At 42.7% G+C, this 19,732-nt stretch overlaps 1 protein-coding gene across 16 annotated transcripts in view; it reads left to right on the top strand.

The window, feature by feature from the left end:
* stk33 (serine/threonine kinase 33) overlaps positions 1 to 19,732 on the top strand; it is a 244,685-nt gene that overhangs the window by 122,565 nt on the left and 102,388 nt on the right. For 9 of the 16 annotated variants that reach the window (XM_072466452.1, XM_072466450.1, XM_072466459.1 and 6 more), the window contains 4 exons: positions 3,122 to 3,315; positions 12,607 to 12,721; positions 17,254 to 17,367; positions 17,701 to 17,805. In XM_072466452.1, the coding sequence (XP_072322553.1) occupies positions 12,638 to 12,721; positions 17,254 to 17,367; positions 17,701 to 17,805 (303 nt within the window). In that variant the 5' untranslated portion in view covers positions 3,122 to 3,315; positions 12,607 to 12,637. Of the gene's footprint in view, positions 1 to 3,121; positions 3,316 to 12,606; positions 12,722 to 17,253; positions 17,368 to 17,700; positions 17,806 to 17,830; positions 18,278 to 19,732 lie in introns of those variants that run through there. The other 7 variants (XM_072466451.1, XM_072466456.1, XM_072466453.1 and 4 more) reach the window with 2 other exon arrangements.

Raw genomic sequence — 19,732 nt, 5'->3', positions numbered from 1 at the left:
TACGGGAAAGGTTGTATTGCAGTGAGAATCACTTCATACCTGTCTTTTTCTTTATCCAACTTCTACTTCACAATTACTTATAACAACCTTTTTTAAGTAGTTCTGCAACTCCAGCAGTCTTATATATCTCTTTTTATCAATTTGCCTTGATTATTTACTGTCATTTTCAGTATCTGCTGTCGGAAGTTTCAATACAATTACCAAGCCGACTGCTTTCAAGCTTATTTCAAGCTTGTTTTAATTACTGTCAGGGATGTACTGTAAAAATAGCGATATGTTTTCTTCTCCCATTACATTTTTGCACTTGGTACAGACTAGGAAAATGCAGAGAAAAGGTTACTGGCATTCCTGATAAGGCAGGTTTTCCTGTTACATTTGCTGCTCTGGCATAGATGTCAGTGACGTTGGAACCTAAAAGAAAATATATTTATTGCAATGAATGTATTTTCGCAGTTGCAGTAAATGTTGCTTTGTACCGTACTGCGTTTTACATCTGTGTGACCACAGGATTCTTTTTTGCATGCCTTGTAATAGTTTGGTCATTTTCTATTTGCATTTTAATGTGTGCTCAGCTGTATTTTACAAATGAAGTTCTATAATCCAAAAGTTATTAAGCAGTTCATATTTAATCATTAACACCATCCTTGTGCTTAATTCGCTCTGTTGAGTTTGACTAATAGCTTTTAACTGCATAACATAACATTTACTTTTTACTCTGGCTTTAAACTTCATTAACCTATCTAGTTAATGTACTTCTTATGGAATTTAGTAGTGTGACTCGTGTTGGGAAGAAAGCAAACTCTAGGCTTGTTCAAAGTGACGTTTATTGTTAATGGGGAATGAAGTTTCAAAGAATTCCATAGTTCTTTGAAGTAGAGGAAAGAGTTGCTCAGACTGGTGTGGTTGATGTGTACATGGATTTTCAAACTGCATTTGACAACAGTTTAATTTAATAGGCTTATTAGCAAAAAAATGAAGCCCATGGGATTAAAGGGAAAGGAGAAGTGTTGATATTAAACTGGCTATGGAACAGAAAGCGGAGTCTATTGTTAAATGGTTGTTTTCAGGCAAGAAGGAAATGTACAGTGGTTACCCTATTGGAACTTGGCTATACAGAACATCGTTTAAAAGTTTGTTGGTGATAGGAAGCTCTGAAATGAAATAGATGCTGAAGAATGAGGTGGATCGTAATAACAATAAAAAGTTGTATTTTTATCTCTTTGTTAATTTAGGTTTAGATTTATTATCTCACGTACTGAGGCACAGTGAAAAGTATTGTTCTGTGTACAGTCCAGGCATTTTGTTCCATGCATGAAAAAAAACACAGGTCATACGATAAATACACATTATAGCATGGTTAGAGATTGTATTAGTTTAAAATGAAGTTTTAAAAGATTAGTACGGTTATAAGAGATGTAGAAAGAGGATCTGTGGGGGAGAGCCATGCTCTGGCGCCATCTTGTAGTTTGTAGCAAAATGACCCAAGATGTTTCAAAGGAGTCTTATCAAACACAATATTAGGGGGGCAGCATGTGGTGCAGTGGATAGCACTGGGACTACGGCGCTGAGGACCCGGGTTCGAATCCTGGCTCTGGGTCACTGTCCGTGGGGAGTTTGCACATTCTCCCGTGTCTGCGTGGGTTTCACCCCCACAACCCCCAAAGATGTGCATGTTAGGTGGATTGGCCACGCTAAATTGCCCCTTAATTGGAAAAAAAATAATTCAAGGAAATCCCCCCAAAAAACCCCACGATATTAGGACTGATAACCAAAAGGAAGGTCAAAGAAGAAAGCTTTAAGGAACACTTTAAAGAAAGAAAATAAAGAGATGTTTATGGCAGCTGAAACACAGCCGCCAGCAGAGATAGGGCAAATAAATCAAGATGTTCAAGACCAGAATTGGACTGCAGATAAAATATTACAAAATAGGGATGTTCAAGGCCATGTAGGAATCTTTTTAATTTAAAAAATATATTTTTATTCAAGGCATTTAACATACATACACAGAATACAGAATATCAGAAGAAAACACATCAACCCAACCAACAACCACTGACCTCCAACCCCTCTGACACCAGCCCCCACCATGTCCCGCCTTCCCCATTTTAACCCCCTTACTCCCCCACCAAAACCCCCTCTTCCCCTTTGCTGAGTCCTCAATTCTCCTTGAAGAAATCAATGAACGGTTTCCACCTCCAGGCGAAACACTCTACCGACCTCCGCAGAGCGAACTTGACCTTCTCCAGCCTCAGGAATTCAGCCAGGTCGCTCACCCACACCCCTGCCTTCAGCAGATCTGCTTCCTGACTCCTCCAGCCCCGCGATGTTTCCCCTATAAACAAGTGAATAGTGAGTTCATATGCGATGGCAAGCAAGGCCTTGTCTGTAAGTTGGAGAATTTTTATGAAAAGAGAGATTAAGGGAGGATAGCAATAAAGTCAGGAGGAGAGAGACTGATAATTTAAGATGGCAATTGAAACCACTGAATGAAAAGTAGTGAGGTGCGAGAGGCTGAGGAAAGAAAGCATGATGATTGTTATCTGGGTGGGCTGTAGAGAGCAAATTTAATTGAGAGACGAGCGATGCTCAAAACAGGAGAAATTTAGACCATGGTCTGATTTTGTGATAAGAGCCATACCCCGCCATGCAGGCCAGTATGGGAGAGGTGGAGGAAGAATAGCTAGGCAGGGAGGCTTATTTAGAAGAGAGGTGTACCCATCAGCTAGTTTTTTGTCAAGTCCATGATGGTGTAGTCACCCACAATGAGCTCATGGATGGTAAGAACCTTGTTGACAATTGAATGGGTACTCTAGACTAGAGGACGAAGTGGAAAGGGGCAGCAGTGATAGCTGATCTGTTGGAAAATTCCTCAGGGTCTGTGCTGGCGGGGGTGCGAAGAGTCGGATTGGGAGGAGATTGGCAAGATTACCACCTAGCGGTTGCACTGTGCAGGAAGGTCAGTGGGGGGGGATAAGATGAGGCAGCTGCCGTTCCTGGTCATGAGGAGGTAATGATAAGTGCCTCAATGGGTCCTATGGCGGAGGCTAGGAGGCACATTCTTTAAGCTGACAAGTTATACTTGCTTCCTTCCACTGAGACGAAACATGTTTTTATTTCACAGTTTTTTATCGAGGGCCATTATAAGTTCTTGGGAGGAATCTAAACGAGTAAGAAACTTGCAAGTTGTGACCTGGAAAATTTTAGCTGCTGAGCCTTATTTTCATATCCAGGCCCCTAACCTCCACCTGGAATTTACTGCCAAGCTGGCAGAGAAGAGCAGCTTGCACACCTGTGGGAATGGTCTCTTGCAATCAGGTAAGTGGTGAAGGGGTAATATGGTGCAGTTGAGGGAAGAGAAGAAGCCTTGGCTAATGGAGGGCCGAAGCTTTCTCCTAGTGAAGGCCAGATGAGCACTTATGACACACAAAGAAACCTTACAAAAAGCTTGCCTCTTTTTGGCCCTTGAACGAGCTCCCAACAGGTTTGGCCTGGCAATGAAGTAGTCATTGCATCCACTCCATTCATGCCTGCAGTTAAAATAGCAGGTTGGACCACAGGGTCATATTTGTGGGTGTATAACTGTGCTTTATTCAAATTATCAATATTCTAAGATAGTTTACCATTGCGAAACTTTTAAACCAATTTTCTGTAAGTCACACAATTTTATGTTTAATTCCTTCAGGGAACATAAGCGCCAAGTGTAGCAATGCTGCCAAAAGTTGAGAAGGTGGTGGCATTTGTACTACACTATCAGGGTGTGCAGGAAGTCTCTGGTGGAAAATGTTCAGATTAAAAAGCAAGCAGATAGAAAGCTTATAAATAAACCTTTTAAAATTAACTCGAATTATTTGTTCAAGGTTGGGTTTTGCCGGGTTAATAGACTCATTCTAAATCTCATATTCAAACTGTGCAGAGAAGATAAATGGAACAATGCTGCCAAATGAACAAGAATCACTTGTTATTAACGTCAAGGACCGTGTTACTACTTTGTCATTTACTTTGTACTTGAATTTGCGATCCATATTGAATGAGATTACTAAAGCATTTCTGCACAATGTAAGTATTACAGTATTACAAGTTTTGCAGTCAGATTAATATAGATATCATGGCTTTGAATTTGTTTGATAAGGAGCAATCCAAAATTCATTATTGTCTATATTTATATAAATATTTTAAATGAAATAAAATTAATAATGATTTCCAGTAATAAATGTGTTGTCGTCTACAATTAGTGGTAGACAACACAATAGAAATAGACATGTCTTGCATATAGAGTCCCGACAGAGCAGGTGGAGGCGATTTGGCCCACCGTGTCTGTACCGACTGTCTGAAAGAGCACTCTACCTAGGCCCCACCCCCGTACCCCACCTAACATGCACATCTTTGGATTGTGGGAGGAAACTGGAACACCTGGAGGAAACCCCCACAGACACAGGGAGAATGTGAAACCTCCACACAGTCACCCAAGGCCGGAATTGAAACCAGGTCTCTGGCACCGTGAGGCAGCAGTGCCACCATACTTGTGCCACCATGCTGCCCTGGCTCACTAAGGCCAAAAGGCCTTATAGCAATTTGTACCAACTAAATTTTGTCAACATCGAATATTCCTTAACAAGTTTCATGCTTCAGAAGCTATTTTTGGTATCAAGCTTGCTGAAAACCTTAAGAGTCACAGAGTTTTACAGCACAGAAAGAGGCCTTTGGTCCACCGTGTCTGTGCTGCCCATCAAGCACCTATCTATTCTAATTTTCCTGCACTTGGTCCATAATTCTGGCACCACCAGGGCTGGGGTGTGATCTCTTCTAATGTTGGAATAGGCTAATGATTCCTGTTTGTTCTATCATTGGGATCCAGGCAAATTCTTAGCTATGTATTTGGCTTCTCACTACGATGAGAGTTACCCAATCTGTAAAGTAAGTAAAGTTGCCATAGTCCGAGATGACCATAGGGTTCTTTCCCCTTTGAGGGGGAGAGCTGACTGGTGATGATTTAACCTGAGGATCACCACACGTCAGGCGAGGGGAAAGGTTGAGAAGGCAGGGCCTCATTAATAACCTCAGCCGGTACGGGAATTGAACCCGCGCTGTAGGCCATGTTGTGCATCATGAACCAGCTGTCCAGCCAACTGAGCTAAACCTGCCCCCGATCTGTAGGCTCTGTAATTCTGCCAGTCACCTTTTTATCTCTTGGAGTTCTCTTTGAAGCTTATCATTTTAATGGTATATTATGTGGGGGGATAAATCATTGGTTTAATTGCTGGATCAATAGTGGTGTGATACTCAAAATCATCAAAGCATCCACTGTCTCTCCAAGACATCTGGGCACATTTGTACCGGGTCTTCCTTGCTTTTCAATGGGTCCATTACATTCCACCCTCAGTATTGCCTCCCTTCTTACTGAGATGGAGGCTGAGGCCAGGAGATTGGAAAAGGCAGTTGCTGCAGCTGTCTCTGCTACTTGACGATAGCATTAGTGGATCTATGCCATCAAGACCATCATAACCAGAGTTGAGGAGGTTCTGCAGATGTCTGCCATTTTAGTGAAGATAATACCCCTGGAGTTCGGGTTTGTGTGCTGCTGATGGCTGGGAATCGGGCTAAATCCTGGAAGAAGAGGTGCTGGAATTCCTAGTGAAAAAGACAAGAGTTTTGAAGATCTTTGGGACTGAGGTAGAGAATGTAAATGCTCAGTAAGTTGACTTGCAAGTCTGCTATTTAATGTGTCATTTATAGTTTATAATCAATCACAATTTGCCTGTTAAATTGTGTTAAATGTTTATGTCGATTTTGGGTTTGATTGTTAAAGTAAAAGTTTTACAAAGTGAAACGTGATCCATTGGATTTTCCATGGGAGCCATTTGGGAAGTTTGGTTATTTCACATTATTGGTCTCCACAGGGATAATAATTACCCACCCAAATCAGATTATTTTGTCTTCTGTTTTTCTGCACCTGTTCACAATACTCCTCCTTTTAAAGCCCACACAGTGTTAGTGATCTGACTTCAGTCATCCACCAGTCAGCTCTGTCCATGCTAGTTTAAGCTTATCTGTTTCATACGTCCAGTCTTCTGTCCGAGTAGAGAGCCTCCTTTCTCTACCCCCTTCAGTCTGATGCAGTATTTGCTTACTCTTAGTTTCTGAGCTTATCTTATCACTCCTTTAGTGGCAATTGTCAACATCATTGAGGCTAACAAGCATGGGCCTGTTTGAACAGAGACTTGCATTTTAAGATTAATAATAGAGTTTTCCAGAACATGACAGTTAGTAAATGATTAAATAAAAAGACCATTCACAGGTGGACCGATCCATTATAGACTAACTGTACAGTGCCGGTTAAGCAGAATGACTGGGATTTAAAAGATTAAATTAAATTGGCTTGCATTCCATTGTGTTCAGATGATCTAATCTAGGTATTGAAAATGGTAAAGGGATTTTATCAGGTGAATTCAAAGGGACTACTTCGAGTTGTTTGGTAGTACAGAACTTGAGTATTGTTGAAAAAAGCCATTTTGTTGAAACTTTTCATCTTCCACTCATCAGGACAATTGCAAAAATACAAATGTCAGAAGAAACAATGGGCTGGATTCCCCGCCGGCAGGATGCTCCGTTTTGCCGGCGCCCGGGTGTTTCCCAACAGCGTGAGGCTGCCCCACAATGGGAAACCCCATTGACCGGCCGGTGTAACGGAGTATCCCGCCGGCGTGGTGAGGCAGAAATGAGGCGGGGCGGAGCATCCCGCCCAGCAACTTCATACTGTATGAGATTATACTGATTGTCCTGATGAGTGCAACATGAAAAGCTTCAACAAAGTGTCATCTTGACCAATACTCAGACTGCGTTCTTTCATGGAGGAATCAAGAGGCCAAATCGTCCAGTCTCCAGATTGTTGGAGACCAGATATACAACCAAAGATGCATGCTGGGATCCTGTGGAGGTTTCGACGTGCAGGTCGACATGGGGAAGTGCCTGGGAAATTTCAACTTCTGATGGGCAATTCTCCTGCTGCCTAGGACCCTCCATGAATATCCCCGGCTCTGAGTTAGTCACAGATGTTGCAGTTCTTACCTGAATAGTTATCCAGAAAATGTTAACCAGTTTAAAACCTCGTCTAACATCTGATCCGAATATCCCCCAAACAGGCCAACTCACCCCTCTGGCCTGACCTGACTAACCCCTGTGATCATCAGACTACCCCTTCCCATCCAACTACCATCCTGATCCGATGTGACTAGCCGCCTTCCAAACCGACCATCCGACTAGCCTCCCAACCTAATCACCCTTCCTGACCAGTCTCCCCTCCCTCCAGACCACTGACTACCATTTCAACCCGATCCACTACTTCCATCTGACCTGACAATCCCTGACCACCTCTCAACCACCTGACTAACACCCCAACCCGACTTCCCACTCATCTGCTCACTTACCTAGTTACCCACCCTACCTGCTCACCATTTCACCCACTCACTTACTCAAACATTCACTCATTAATCCACTCACCCATTCATTCATTCATTCACCCACATTCAAACTGGACCTATAAATTTATCATGCAGCAAACTTGTGCCATAATAAGGGAGAGTCTTCTTTGAACTCAATGCTGCCCTTGTGCCATTCCTTGATGAATGCTACGCTGTGCATTTCTGTCAAAATTTGGCTTTGAAGACGCCAGTAGAAATGTGCAGCAGCATGAAGTTGGGAGATCTACGGGTGCAGCAGTAATCCGATGATTCTTGCTGCTGCTTGGAAGATCTGGAAGAGGTCAGAAAATGTAAAATTGGAGCTTGGCTATCAAAGAGGCCTTCTACTTCAACTCCATCTTCTTGCAATATCCCCAGAATCCCTTAATTCCTTCTAAAAGATCTATTGACTGCTATCTTAGACTCAACAACTGAGCACTCACAGCTCCCTGTATAGAGAATTCCGGTGCCAAAAATGGCGCGAATCAGTCCGGCATCGCGCCGCCCCAAAGGTGCGGAATTCTCCGCATCTTGAGGGGCCGAGCCCTTACCTTGAGGGGCTTGGCCCGCTGGCGCGGAAATGTCTTTGCTGTGCGACGCATGCGTGGGAGCGTCAGGGGCCGCTCACGGCATCCCCACACATGCGCAGTGGAGGGGGTCTCTTCCGCCTCCGCCATAGTGAAGACCATGGCGAAGGCGGAAGGAAAAGAGTGCCCCCACGGCACAGGCCCGCCCGCGGATCGGTGGGCTCCGATCGCGGGCCAGGCCACCGTGGGGGCACCCCCCGGGGCCAGATTGCCCCGCACCCCCCCCCCCCCCCCCCAGGACCCTGGAGCCCGCCCGTGCCGCCTTGTCCCGCCGTTCGAAAGGTGGTTCAATCCACGCCGGCTGGCGTGTGTTGACAGCGGCGGGACTTCAGTCATCGCGGACCGGAGAATCGCCGGGGGTGGGCCCGCCAACCGGCGCGATTCCCGCCCCCGCCGAATCTCCGGTGGTGGAGAATTCGGGACACGGCGGGGCCGGGATTCACGCCAGCCCCCGGCAATTCTCCGACCCGGTGGGGGGTCGGAGAATCGCGCCCCCGGTCTCACTTTCAGTTGAATTTATATTCTTTATTTGTGGGTAAAAAAAGGTGAAACTTGGGTCTGGTTTCATTCTAGAGTTGAGATAGCAAGTTTGGAGCTGTTTGTATAACTACATTTGTAATGAGGTTGTACAGTAGTTTAGGGAAGGTTTAAAAAAAAAGTAGAGAAAAAAGTCTGTCTCTGTAGCAGCAGGGGTCCAGAGTGGGGAACCCACAGAGACAAAACAGTAGTTTTTAGTTCATTGGTGATTATGTTCTCAGATAAAGTGAGCAGTTTAAATCTCCCTCACTAGCTGAGTGTTATACCGTCAATTCACTGTGAGACCGTGAGAACAAGTGAATACTAGGCTTTATTATCCATGAACTCGCCTGCCAGTATCTGTTGTACAAATGAGTGCCACCCACAGGTGGCCGGTCTATATATCCCCCGGTGAGGGCGGAGCCAGAGGCGGAGCCCACCTGGGTTCCAGTACAGTACCTGGAAGTAGACAGTATTATCATTTCCCAGGTCATAGGTCACAGCACTATACAGACAGTTCATACTTGGGTGAATACATTCACCACACTGAGTTGTTGAGGATAAGAAGTCTAAGAATCTTAGGTGACTTGCTCCAGTTTTTAAGTAACAGTGAATGTAGAGAGAGTTCTGGATCTCAAGGGAGATACCAAGTTGTCAGCAGTCTGCTGGCAGAGAGAACTGCAGGGAGCAGGCCTTAATGGAAAAGGATAAAGGTCCCAAGAAGACCTTAGTCAAAAGAAAAGAACATAAATCTGTAAAATGTCAATTAAATCAAGAGTGAGGAGCAGAGGAAGTCTCCAAGTTTAAACAGAGGAAGCTTCTGGAAGCAGACTTGGAACAAAGTGGGTTTCTGAGAAACCAGAAGATCAGTGCAGACACTCAAATGTTGGTGACTCCTTTCTGTGGGCCTGTGAAGCAATGGTGTTCTGCTGGTACAGCTGAATATCTGAGAGAGTGTGTGTGCAAGGCGAAGCTGGAATGCATGTGGTGATCCAGGGGAGAGGAAAATCAGAGGGAAAGGCTGAATCCCTGGACGTGGATCCTCATTGAAGATGTCTAACTGAAAGCATAGTTTGGGAGGACATTCCAAGGTGAGTTCTTCGAGAGTGGAGATTAGAAACCCATGTTAAAAGACTGAGCTTCTGTGGGATCAGTTGGTTCACTGTGTGGCAAGTGTCTGGACGGAGTTGATGAGAGATCCGTAGCATCTGTTGGGGTAGCATTTGTCACTTGCATTTTAGCGTGTGGTGTGTCTGATCACAAATTGCACATTGGTTTACTGGTCTGAGTGCTTACGGTAAACATTGGAGTATAAATTAGATTTTGTAACTTGTGTTATCCTTACAAATCTGTATACGTCTGCAAAAGCATCGTTGTGGGTGAAAGAACAGTGTGATTGTGTATCTTTACTTGCTTCGTAAATGTTTTATTCGGTTGTTAATCTATGACTCTCTACATTTCTAAAAAACAAAAAAATATAAGTTGGGATCTATTAGATCCAGTTCCACCCTAGGATCTGACTTGTCCAGTAGTAACAGTTTGGATCGTAGCAATGTCCTTTCTTGGGAAAGGAGTCTAAAGCTGCACACAGTACTCCAGGTGTGGCATTATCAACATCCTGTATAATCGTAATAAGACTCCTTTACTCTTATATTCCAGTCCCTTTGTCACAAAAGTCAGAGTACCATTTACCACCTTAATTGCTTGATGTACTTGCAAGTCAACTTTCTGTGATGCATATACAGGGACCATCCATGTCACTCTGAAAACATTTCCCAGTCTCTCTCCATTCATCAGAATGATATGGTCAATCATTGGTCACATGGTTTGGTCTGATTGCAGTTTACATTGATATTCCGTGTGCCATGAAACCAAACAAATACTCTTAGATTTTATTATCTGCTTGGAGACTCAAAGTTTGTTAGAATTATTGTCTGCAGAAGTATTGGATCATTTTTATAGTAACACAATTTTGTCATGTAACCGTTAAAGGCTTTCCTTGATTGAACCAGTTGTAATAGTTCTTATTGCCGCTGCACTTTTGCTTTAGATTCAGGTTTCATAATTCTGGCACAGTGGAATGGATTTTACCTGGCTTCCCATAAGCCTGTTTTTACTATTTTCTAGCTTTGTGTGACTTCCCAGAATGTGAAGATTGTTTGATGTAATCAACCTACAGACCAAGCAAACCAATTGATCCAGTCAAAGCTCTGCAGTCCTGCCACATCCAGTTGTGAATGGCGGTGGACATTCAAACAACTAACAGGAGGATGAGGCTCCATAGATATCCCCATAGATACCCCCATCACCAATGATTGGGGAGCACAGCGTATCAGTGCACAAGTCAAGGCTGGAGCTTTTAAACCATCTTCTGACAGACCTGCCAATTGGATGATCCAGCTTGGCCTCATCCTGAAGGCCCCAAGGAAGTTCCGAAAGTCACAGTCTGTCTTCAGCCAATTTGATTCAATTGATGTGATATCAAGAAACAGCTGAGGGCATTGGCTATATTAAAAACTATGGGCCCTGGGAACAACATGTGAGTAGTACTGATGACGTGTACTCCAAAACTAGCCTCAATCCGTGTCAAGTTACTCCATTACAGCTACAGCACAGGCACCTACTTGACAATGTAGAAAATTGCCCCAGGTATGTCCTGTCCATAAAAAGCAGGACAAATCCAATCTGGCCATGAAGAGCAGAAAAAGCAGAACTGATACAATCATTGAAGACTCTTGAGTGATAAGACAAAGGTTTTCCAAGACTTGTAAGACTGCTCTCTAATCAATCCACCATTCACACTAGCTTGTGCAACCAAGGAAAGGTGTTAGGGTTTCTTGGATCCATATCACCATCTCTACCGTTGATTTTAATTAAAGAATCCCTGACATGATAGTAAAAATTTGTACAAATGAAATGACCAGATCATCCTAATTTCTGAATGATTGCTTCTCTTTGGTTACAGTACTTGGCAAAATGTTGGTTCTGAAATTGGTATAGGTTCTCTCCTAACAATTGTGAGGATTGTGTGTGAGCAAACATTCCAATGCCAATAATTTTTCCGTCAATGGAAAAGCAAGATGTTTGTTCAGGAATTCCCATCTAAAACATTTTGTATAAATTCGTTCAGTGCAATATTTACAATCATTGATTGTCCCACCCGTGATATCGTCAACTTTGTGAGGATTTGTAGTGTTTGTTTCCTCATGCATCTCCTGCTAGTAAACCTCTTTGACAGTGGTATCCCATCTGTTCTCCACTCCTGAGTATTAGTTATAAGCTATTAATATAATCTTATCATACATCATATATATTACAAAACGACTTTGGCCTGAAGCATTAACTCTGGTCTGTCTTCAGAGATCCTGCCAGACCTGAGTATTTCCTGCATCTTCTGTTTTTATTTCAGATTTCTATCTTCCACAGTATTTTGCGATTAGATTATGATTAAAATACAGTTTGTTTAAAGCCTCTCTTTGATAGCATGGATGACTTCTGCTTCATGGAGCATGGGTGCCCAGCTGAAGGGAACCTGGTTGCAGGAAATTATTCCAGTGACATGTGGTTCAAATATGAACTTAATCTTTGGGATAGACTTTGAATTATTACATTAGTGTTTGTTACACTGTCACAATGTGCAAGCTGAAAGTTAGACTGGTAAAGATTCTGTTTCTATCATTTTCGTCTCCTGGTTAGACCCTTCATTAATTTCTTTAATTGTCCTATCATAGCCCTTGCGCCGTTATTCTTTCAATCATCTAATTACTCCTGCCTTCCACCCTAATGCAAAACTTTCCTTTTGCCTTCCCTGCCTCTGTGCTTAATTTTATAAAATGTTGCATCGCTAATTTTTGCTTGATTTAGTGAAAGGTAATTGACCTGGAACGTTAACACTCTCCACGATACTGACCAAGTGTATTCCCAGTGTTCTCTGTTTTTATTTCAGATTTCCAGCATAACAGCATTTTGCTTTTCTATTAGTTGTTCCAAATGGTTACATTATTCTAAAGCTAAAATATTCTTCAATGCATTATTTGCATTTGCAGGAAAATTGAGGTTGCTCGAGATTTTCAAAAGATGCCTTCACAGCGTGCCGCTGTCGGCAATGCTGAATACAAGGTGGTGCCTCACACCAGGGTTGATGATGAATTTGCTATTCGGGTATGTAGACAATTTAAAAATCTTAGACCTTTGCTTTAATGTGAGAAGCTTATGTTGCACTTTTTCACATCTTTTCTGGGGAAATAACACTTAAAATGCATGAAATGTACATGATTATAATATATAGGGATTGTTGTGGATGAACTGGATGATATTTTGAACTGAATAAAACTTTAGTGTGTCTAGTATTCAGTTGTTATGCAGAAGTGATCTCTACCAGTGGATAGGATCAGACAGCAGAGAGAAACACATTGCCTGACATTAATTACAAAATGGGCTAAACCCCCTCCTCCCCCTTCATTTAAAAAAAACTGCTTATTAGCAGTATGGTATTTACCTGAAAATAAGATGAGTAAACATCAAGGGTGATGCATTTAAAATATTTAGTTTATCTAACTTCTAATATACATGGAACTTTTAATAGGATATGGCGAGAATTAATCTTGAAACAAAATCAGCAAAAGGTTTTAGTGACCGTTTGATTATTTTTCCAGTGTTGGTTAAATTTTGTATTTTATATTTTTATATCAATACTGGTTATATTTTCGTTTTAATGTAAATTTCTGTTTCCTTCATAAAAACAAGATCATGGCCCAGAACTTTTGATCTTCAGGGAGGGGGGTTTGCATAGGGGAGGTACCCCAGAAGATATGCTGGGGTCTCCCATGAGGTCTCACAAGAACTATACTGGAATTGTCTGGGAAGTTCAAACTTCTGATGGGCTATTACCCTGAACTTGGAATCCTCCAATACTCTGATTTAAGTCAGAGACTTCAGATGGCTCCAACTCTCTCGATGGAATAGTTACCTAAGAAAAGTTGGAAAGATTGAAACCACTTCTAACTCCTGGACAACTATACTAGCAAATCCCACTCACGGCACAACCCCCAACTGGGTCTCCCAACCCACCGACTACCCTCCCGACCCCCTGACTATCTTTCCAGCCCTTCCGATTAACCCATCGTCTATCATCGTGACTATTTCTGAGGAGCCGTTCTCACCAGCGAGTTCAGCTCCCCATTGCTGAAAAATTTCTAAGGTAGAAACTTCCCAAGGTCCCAAAAAATGACTCTTAAGGTGGGTGAACACCGGTTTGGATCTCGCCCAAAAAGCCGGCGGGAAACACCCTGCCAAACTCACCCAAAATGACACTAATTCCACCCCTGATCTCCGAACACTCCCTAAAGTCCCTGATTACAGCCCACACTCCTGAATACCGCACAACCACCCCTGCCCTCTAACGACCTTCTCAACCCCCCAACTACATCTCTGCCCTCCCAACCTATCCAATGTGCCCCCAATCTTTGTCCCACACCTTACCTCTCCTCCCCCCCCCCCCCCCCCAATCTTCCTACTTACCTTTCCCTGGCTTCTAAAAGTAATGGGACCTGTAAGTCTTCCTGCTTTACAGCAGCTAGTTTTGTAAAAAGGGGGCATGGCTTCACATCCCCCGACGCTGCTGCCCTGGACAAGAGTCCCAGATGCCAGTATGCAGCACATTTCTTAGCAGGCCAGAGTCAGACAAGAAATGTGCAGTTCCCAGGTGAAGTAATTGAAAAGGGGCGAAGTGGCAATTCAACTGTGATTGCCAATCCACAGAAGTTCTGGCCCCATATTCTTAGCTACATGGATGAATTTCTGTTATCGTAGTTCAGAAAATATTTGAATTTATTCTCAACATGATAACAGTATTGTACCACTGGAGTAGAAATTGCAATTCATAATTGTAATATGGTACATTTATAAAACTGTATAACTTGATCAGAAGCAACAATTTTAACTAATCCTCTTCAAACAGATTGGCCAGAATTCTCCATTTCAGAGACTAAATGCTGATGCCAGGACTTAATCACATGGGTTCTACGGCCCTGAAAGCGGCGCCGGCCCCGGAATAATTCAGGATGTCTTAATGGGCTAGCACTGGTGCCACGTGGAACTAGTGCAATTCCGATGAATGCTGGTGTGTGATTCGCCAGGGCCAGGATTGGCATTCGAGAGCCTGAAAAGCAGGAGCTGCATATCAGCACTCCACTCCCCACACACCCTCATCCCAGCCAAGAAGATGGCACTGGTTGTGCTGGAGCACCCCCATCCCATTGATGGGTCAGCTGGGGCCAGAGTGCGTGGGGATGCACCCATACAACCAGTGGTGATAAGTCCACAGTGGGCCGTCAACGGCGTGCGCAGCTGCATGGCTGCCTTGCAGGCTGTGACAATGGTGGTCCGTGCCTGTCCACCCTGACCCCACGTCCCACCACCTGGCCACCCCACGCTACTCCTCTCTCCCCCAGCTCTGGCAGAAGCTCCCTGGCCAGCGGTACAATTGTCAGCACACTAAAACAATGTTGGGCACCTTTCATACCCCCTCTCTCTACCCCAGCAGCCACGCCACCTGTTTTACGATTTTAAATATCACAAGTGAACCTCGCCATCAGTAATTCCTCCTGGCAGAGGCGGAGCATCGTGGTGGACACGGAAAATGCTGGGTTAGGCCCACATTAATGATATGCCAACAGCATTTACTGTATAATTTGCATTCCACGACCGCGTGCAGCACGGAATGCATTCCTGCCGCTGTCAAGGCCCCAGAGCATGGCATTCCGTTGGGTGCCCGGGCCGGCCTCAATTTTCGGCTGACGCGCGATTCTCCGCCCAATCGCTTCACGATTCTGGCATCGCTGGACAGTGGATCCCGCCCATTAGTTTTGATTTTATTAAAATAATAGTTTTCTTGAGGGAGTATTGAACATTTGTTTTTCTGAAGGAAGGATGAAAAATTGAGCATTTAGCATGTTATGTTATGGTGCTAGTTTGATTGAAGTCATGGTGTATATTTTAAAAATACATTTTTCAAACACTTTTCTTTCAAATCGTGTCCCTTCAAGTTTATTGGCATATAGTAATTTTTAAAATCTGTTAGTTGAGCTGGACGCTTTCAAGAGCTGCAATAATTTCCAAGTTTCCAAGTGAAATTTATTTCCTTGAATTTTGATCTATTTTGTCACTGTTCAATCCTGGATAGATGCCCAATTGGTTTTTGTTTTTGATGGTGTCTCCTTGAACATAAATGTTTTAAAATAAACTTCCAAAAAATAGTGACAATAGTATAGAATTTTTACAGAAAGCATCAACTTTCATTCCCAAGACACAACTTATTAATTGGAACTAAAATGGTAAACGTAATTATGTGGATTTGCATCTTTACTCCCTGGACATTAAGCAATGTCTGAGCAAAGTAGAGGCAAATTTGGCAGCAGTATTCACATGTTCTTTATAGAACCTTCCAGATTTTTCTTTTATTTGTTTTCAATAGGAAGGAAATCAGATAGATTCTCTTAATGCCGTGTGGTCCTTCTTTCCAAATTTGTTTTCCTGTGCTCTGTTCAAACCATGCCAAAGGGTCAAGCAAACAAAATCTATCCCGGTCTTCCAGTATTTAGTATATCTGGGCATGATTAACGGCCTCGTTGCGCCTGACTTGGTGTCAGGACGAGGCAGTTAAATCTTGCAAGAGGCCTCTTGCGAGATTAGTGATGATCGAAACATCTCTCAAGATTCAACCAAACCTTGTGAGATATGGCGATCTGGATTTTGTCCTCGCTGGGTGAGATCAGCATGCTCATTTAAATAGGCATTCGTCGGATTCTCCCAGCACCTGAGATCTAACTGCCTCACGTGGGAGACCTCGATAGGGCGCTGTTTAGTACTGGTCCACACAAACATGGACCAGGCATAACGGCACCTGGGAGGGGGGTCTCCCAGGCTATTGGAGACTCTGGGTGGTCGGGGATAGGGCAGGGTGGCACATTGGCATTCCCTCTGTCTGCTGGGTATTGTCACAATGGCACTGCCAGGGTGCAGAGGTGGCACCGCCAAGGGTCAGGGCCTGAGGGAGGCTATGCCCATGAAAGGGGAAATGAGGGCGGTATGAAGGATGGGATGTTCTGGTGTGGTGAACAGTTTCAGGAACTCCAATATTGTCGAACTACAAAAATGACTCTTCCACTGTGTACTGAGGAAATATATCTGCATAAAAGATTAACAGTGATATTTTCAGAAGTGCCAGTACTTTTTCCGTCCAGATTTTCACCTTTATGCCAGGCAGCTTCATCAGTTCACCAATACAGAGGCGTCCAGTATGCTCCACTAATTCAATGCTGTATATCAGCAGTCCATCCAGATTTCCTTCTAACACTCACCCCATTTGACTAGTCCCAGGAAAGCATGCTTTTGGATAACTTCACATAATATACAATGGCTGGATATGCAGAGCTAACATCTGAACATAAAAAGTAAGTGAACATTGAATAAAATCACTCCAACAAATTACTCTTCATTAAAGGTATCACGAAGAATATAAAGCCTTAAAATCCAGGTATCATGAAGTACACAGATTTCCCTTTTTCAATTAGTACGGTAATTGTAAGAAACTGTTTTTCAATGGAGTATGTATTTTTACTTTTGAATTAAGTCTGTCAACAAGCTGTATTATGATGTCTGCGTATTTTTACCTTTCGAAACTTTTTTTTCAGCAAATCTATAGTTTTGGCCAAAGGTTAGGACAAGGCAGCTATGGAGTAGTGATTGAGGCTACACATAATGGGACTGGCAAGAAGTGGGCAATCAAGAAGGTCAACCGGGAAAAGGTAAATAATTTTTGACCGTTGTGTTCTTCTAAAATAAGGTATGCTCAGTTTTAATATTAAGATGAATTAATAACCTTCAGGCAATGGGTAATAGAGAGCACGTTCTGTAATTTAAGAAAATAAATAGAATTTATTTTGAAAGCATCTTCTGAGAGGAAAACACTTTTAGGCCATACTATAAATTCGAGCAAATAAATATTGACATGGAACTTGAGTATGTGGGATTCGCTAAACCAAATTAAAGTGTTGAAATATACGAGTTTGAATTGTTGATATAGAAGGATTTTTATAGATTTACTTACTTAGACTGAGCTGTTTTTATTTTCAATGCAGGCTGGGAGTTCAGGAGTGAAGCTGCTCGAACGGGAAGTCAGTATCTTAAAGCTAGTGGACCATGAACATATCATTCATCTGGAAGAGGTGTTTGAAACACCCAAAGTAAGATACAACTAGATTTGCCCAGCGTTCTGGGAACTCAAGATATTTCATTATGTTAATGCTTATAATCTTAACATGTTTCAAATACCTAACATCTTTAATCAAAAAATTAATAGGCACTTGGGTGTGGTTTGGCTTCTTTTCTTCTCTCTAATCCAAGTAATCGATTGTATAAACAAAACCATCGCCATGCAGCAGTTATCAATAAGCATGGATTAAATGTCAACATTTTAATTGTTTTTCTGTAATTTAAAAAATAAAAATTGCAGCCTTGCATTTTTTATGCTCATGTAGATTTACAGCTCAAAATAATTAAAAATAACTATAACCTGGATATAAAATGAGAGTCAATAGTCATTTTGAGGTCTACTTTGCAAGCTATCACTCAGCTATGGCCCTCTTTCAAGTTTCCAGTCTGCCTTACCATTCCCACGTCGGCTGCAGTGATCCTTCCCCCAAGGTTTCCCATCAGGTACGTCTTGCTCTTTCTCAGGCTTGTGGTTTGCAGTGCCTACCTTCTTGGGCACTCTGCTGGTTTTTTCTCTTACATGTTCTGGCCTGCTGCTTTCCCTTCTCAGGCTTCTTATCTTTCTTTATCGTTGTTCACTTCTTCCTCTCCCCAACACATTTTCCAATAATTTTTTTCTGCAACTGCTTCATTTTTTCCCCTTTTCCCTTCTTTCTTGCTACTTCATGTTTCTTTCCTTTCTGTCTCATGTAACTCTCCTTTATTCAATTATTTTTTGAAATAGTATGCATAAAAGTGTTATTTAAAAAATAAATAAATTTAGAGTACCCAATTCATTTTTTCCAATTAAGGGGCAATTTAGCGTGTCCAATCGACCTACACTGCACACCTTTGGGTTGTGGAGGCGAACCCACACAAACAGGGAGAGAATGTGCAAACTCCACATGGACAGTGACCCAGAGCCGGGATCGAACCTGGGACCTCGGCGCCGTGAGGCAACAATGCTAACCACTGTGCCACCGTGCTGCCTTCAGTGTTATTTTTTTAATGGTGGCACAGTGATTAGCACTGCTGCCTCACAGCGCCAGGACCCGTGTTCAATTCCTGCCTTGGGTGACTGTGTGGAGTTTGCACTTCCTCCCCGTGTCTGCATTGGGTTTCTCCGGATGCTCCGGTTCCCTGCCACAGTCCAAAGATGTGCAGGTTAGGTGGATTGATCATGTTAAATTGCCCTTTAGTATCCAAAGATGTGCAGGTTAGGTGGGGGTACAGGAATAGGGTGGGGCACTGACCCTAAGTAGGATTCTTTTTCAGAGGATTGGTGCAGACTCGTTGGGGCGAATGGCCTCCTTCTGCACTGTAAGGGATTCTATGGTTCTAAATCACCCTGACTATTTTGCATTGAAATAAGAAAGGCATTTATAGATCACCAATCTAGTGTTTCACTTTATTTTCAGTGGCTTTTTAAATATATATATTTTTAAAAGCACATGATTGCTGATTAAAATAATATCGCGGCACCATCATATGCTCAGGTTAATTTTCACCTTCACTGGTTGAACGGTAACCTGGTTGATATACATTGCAAACGTCACCTGGTTTCCACCTTTGTTGATTTCCATGATTTTTATTACAAACGGTAGATCCACTCTTCCAGTTTATAGGCCACACTATCCCCTATAGTTTCTAAAATGGTAGATTATCTTCTGAAACAAGTCATCAGTTAACATAGCCTCCATAACAACATTGAAGCTGAATTAGGTAAATGAGGAAACATTTCTAACTTATGAATAATCCTGCTGCCTTGAAGTTTGTTTTGGAAAGACTCATATATTGGACACAGTTGTGATTCTGGCCTACTTTTGAATATAAAACTGGTATCTGTCCACTTTGAGAAGTTACAGCAATATTTAGTTTGTTATCAATCATGTTCAAGCAACCTACACAGGGCTTTAGAAG

The sequence above is a fragment of the Scyliorhinus torazame genome, chromosome 10 (assembly GCF_047496885.1).
Source record: "Scyliorhinus torazame isolate Kashiwa2021f chromosome 10, sScyTor2.1, whole genome shotgun sequence".
Lineage (NCBI taxonomy): Eukaryota > Metazoa > Chordata > Chondrichthyes > Carcharhiniformes > Scyliorhinidae > Scyliorhinus > Scyliorhinus torazame.
Note: the sequence above shows the minus strand (reverse complement) of the source record. Positions and strands in the feature narration are given on the sequence as shown.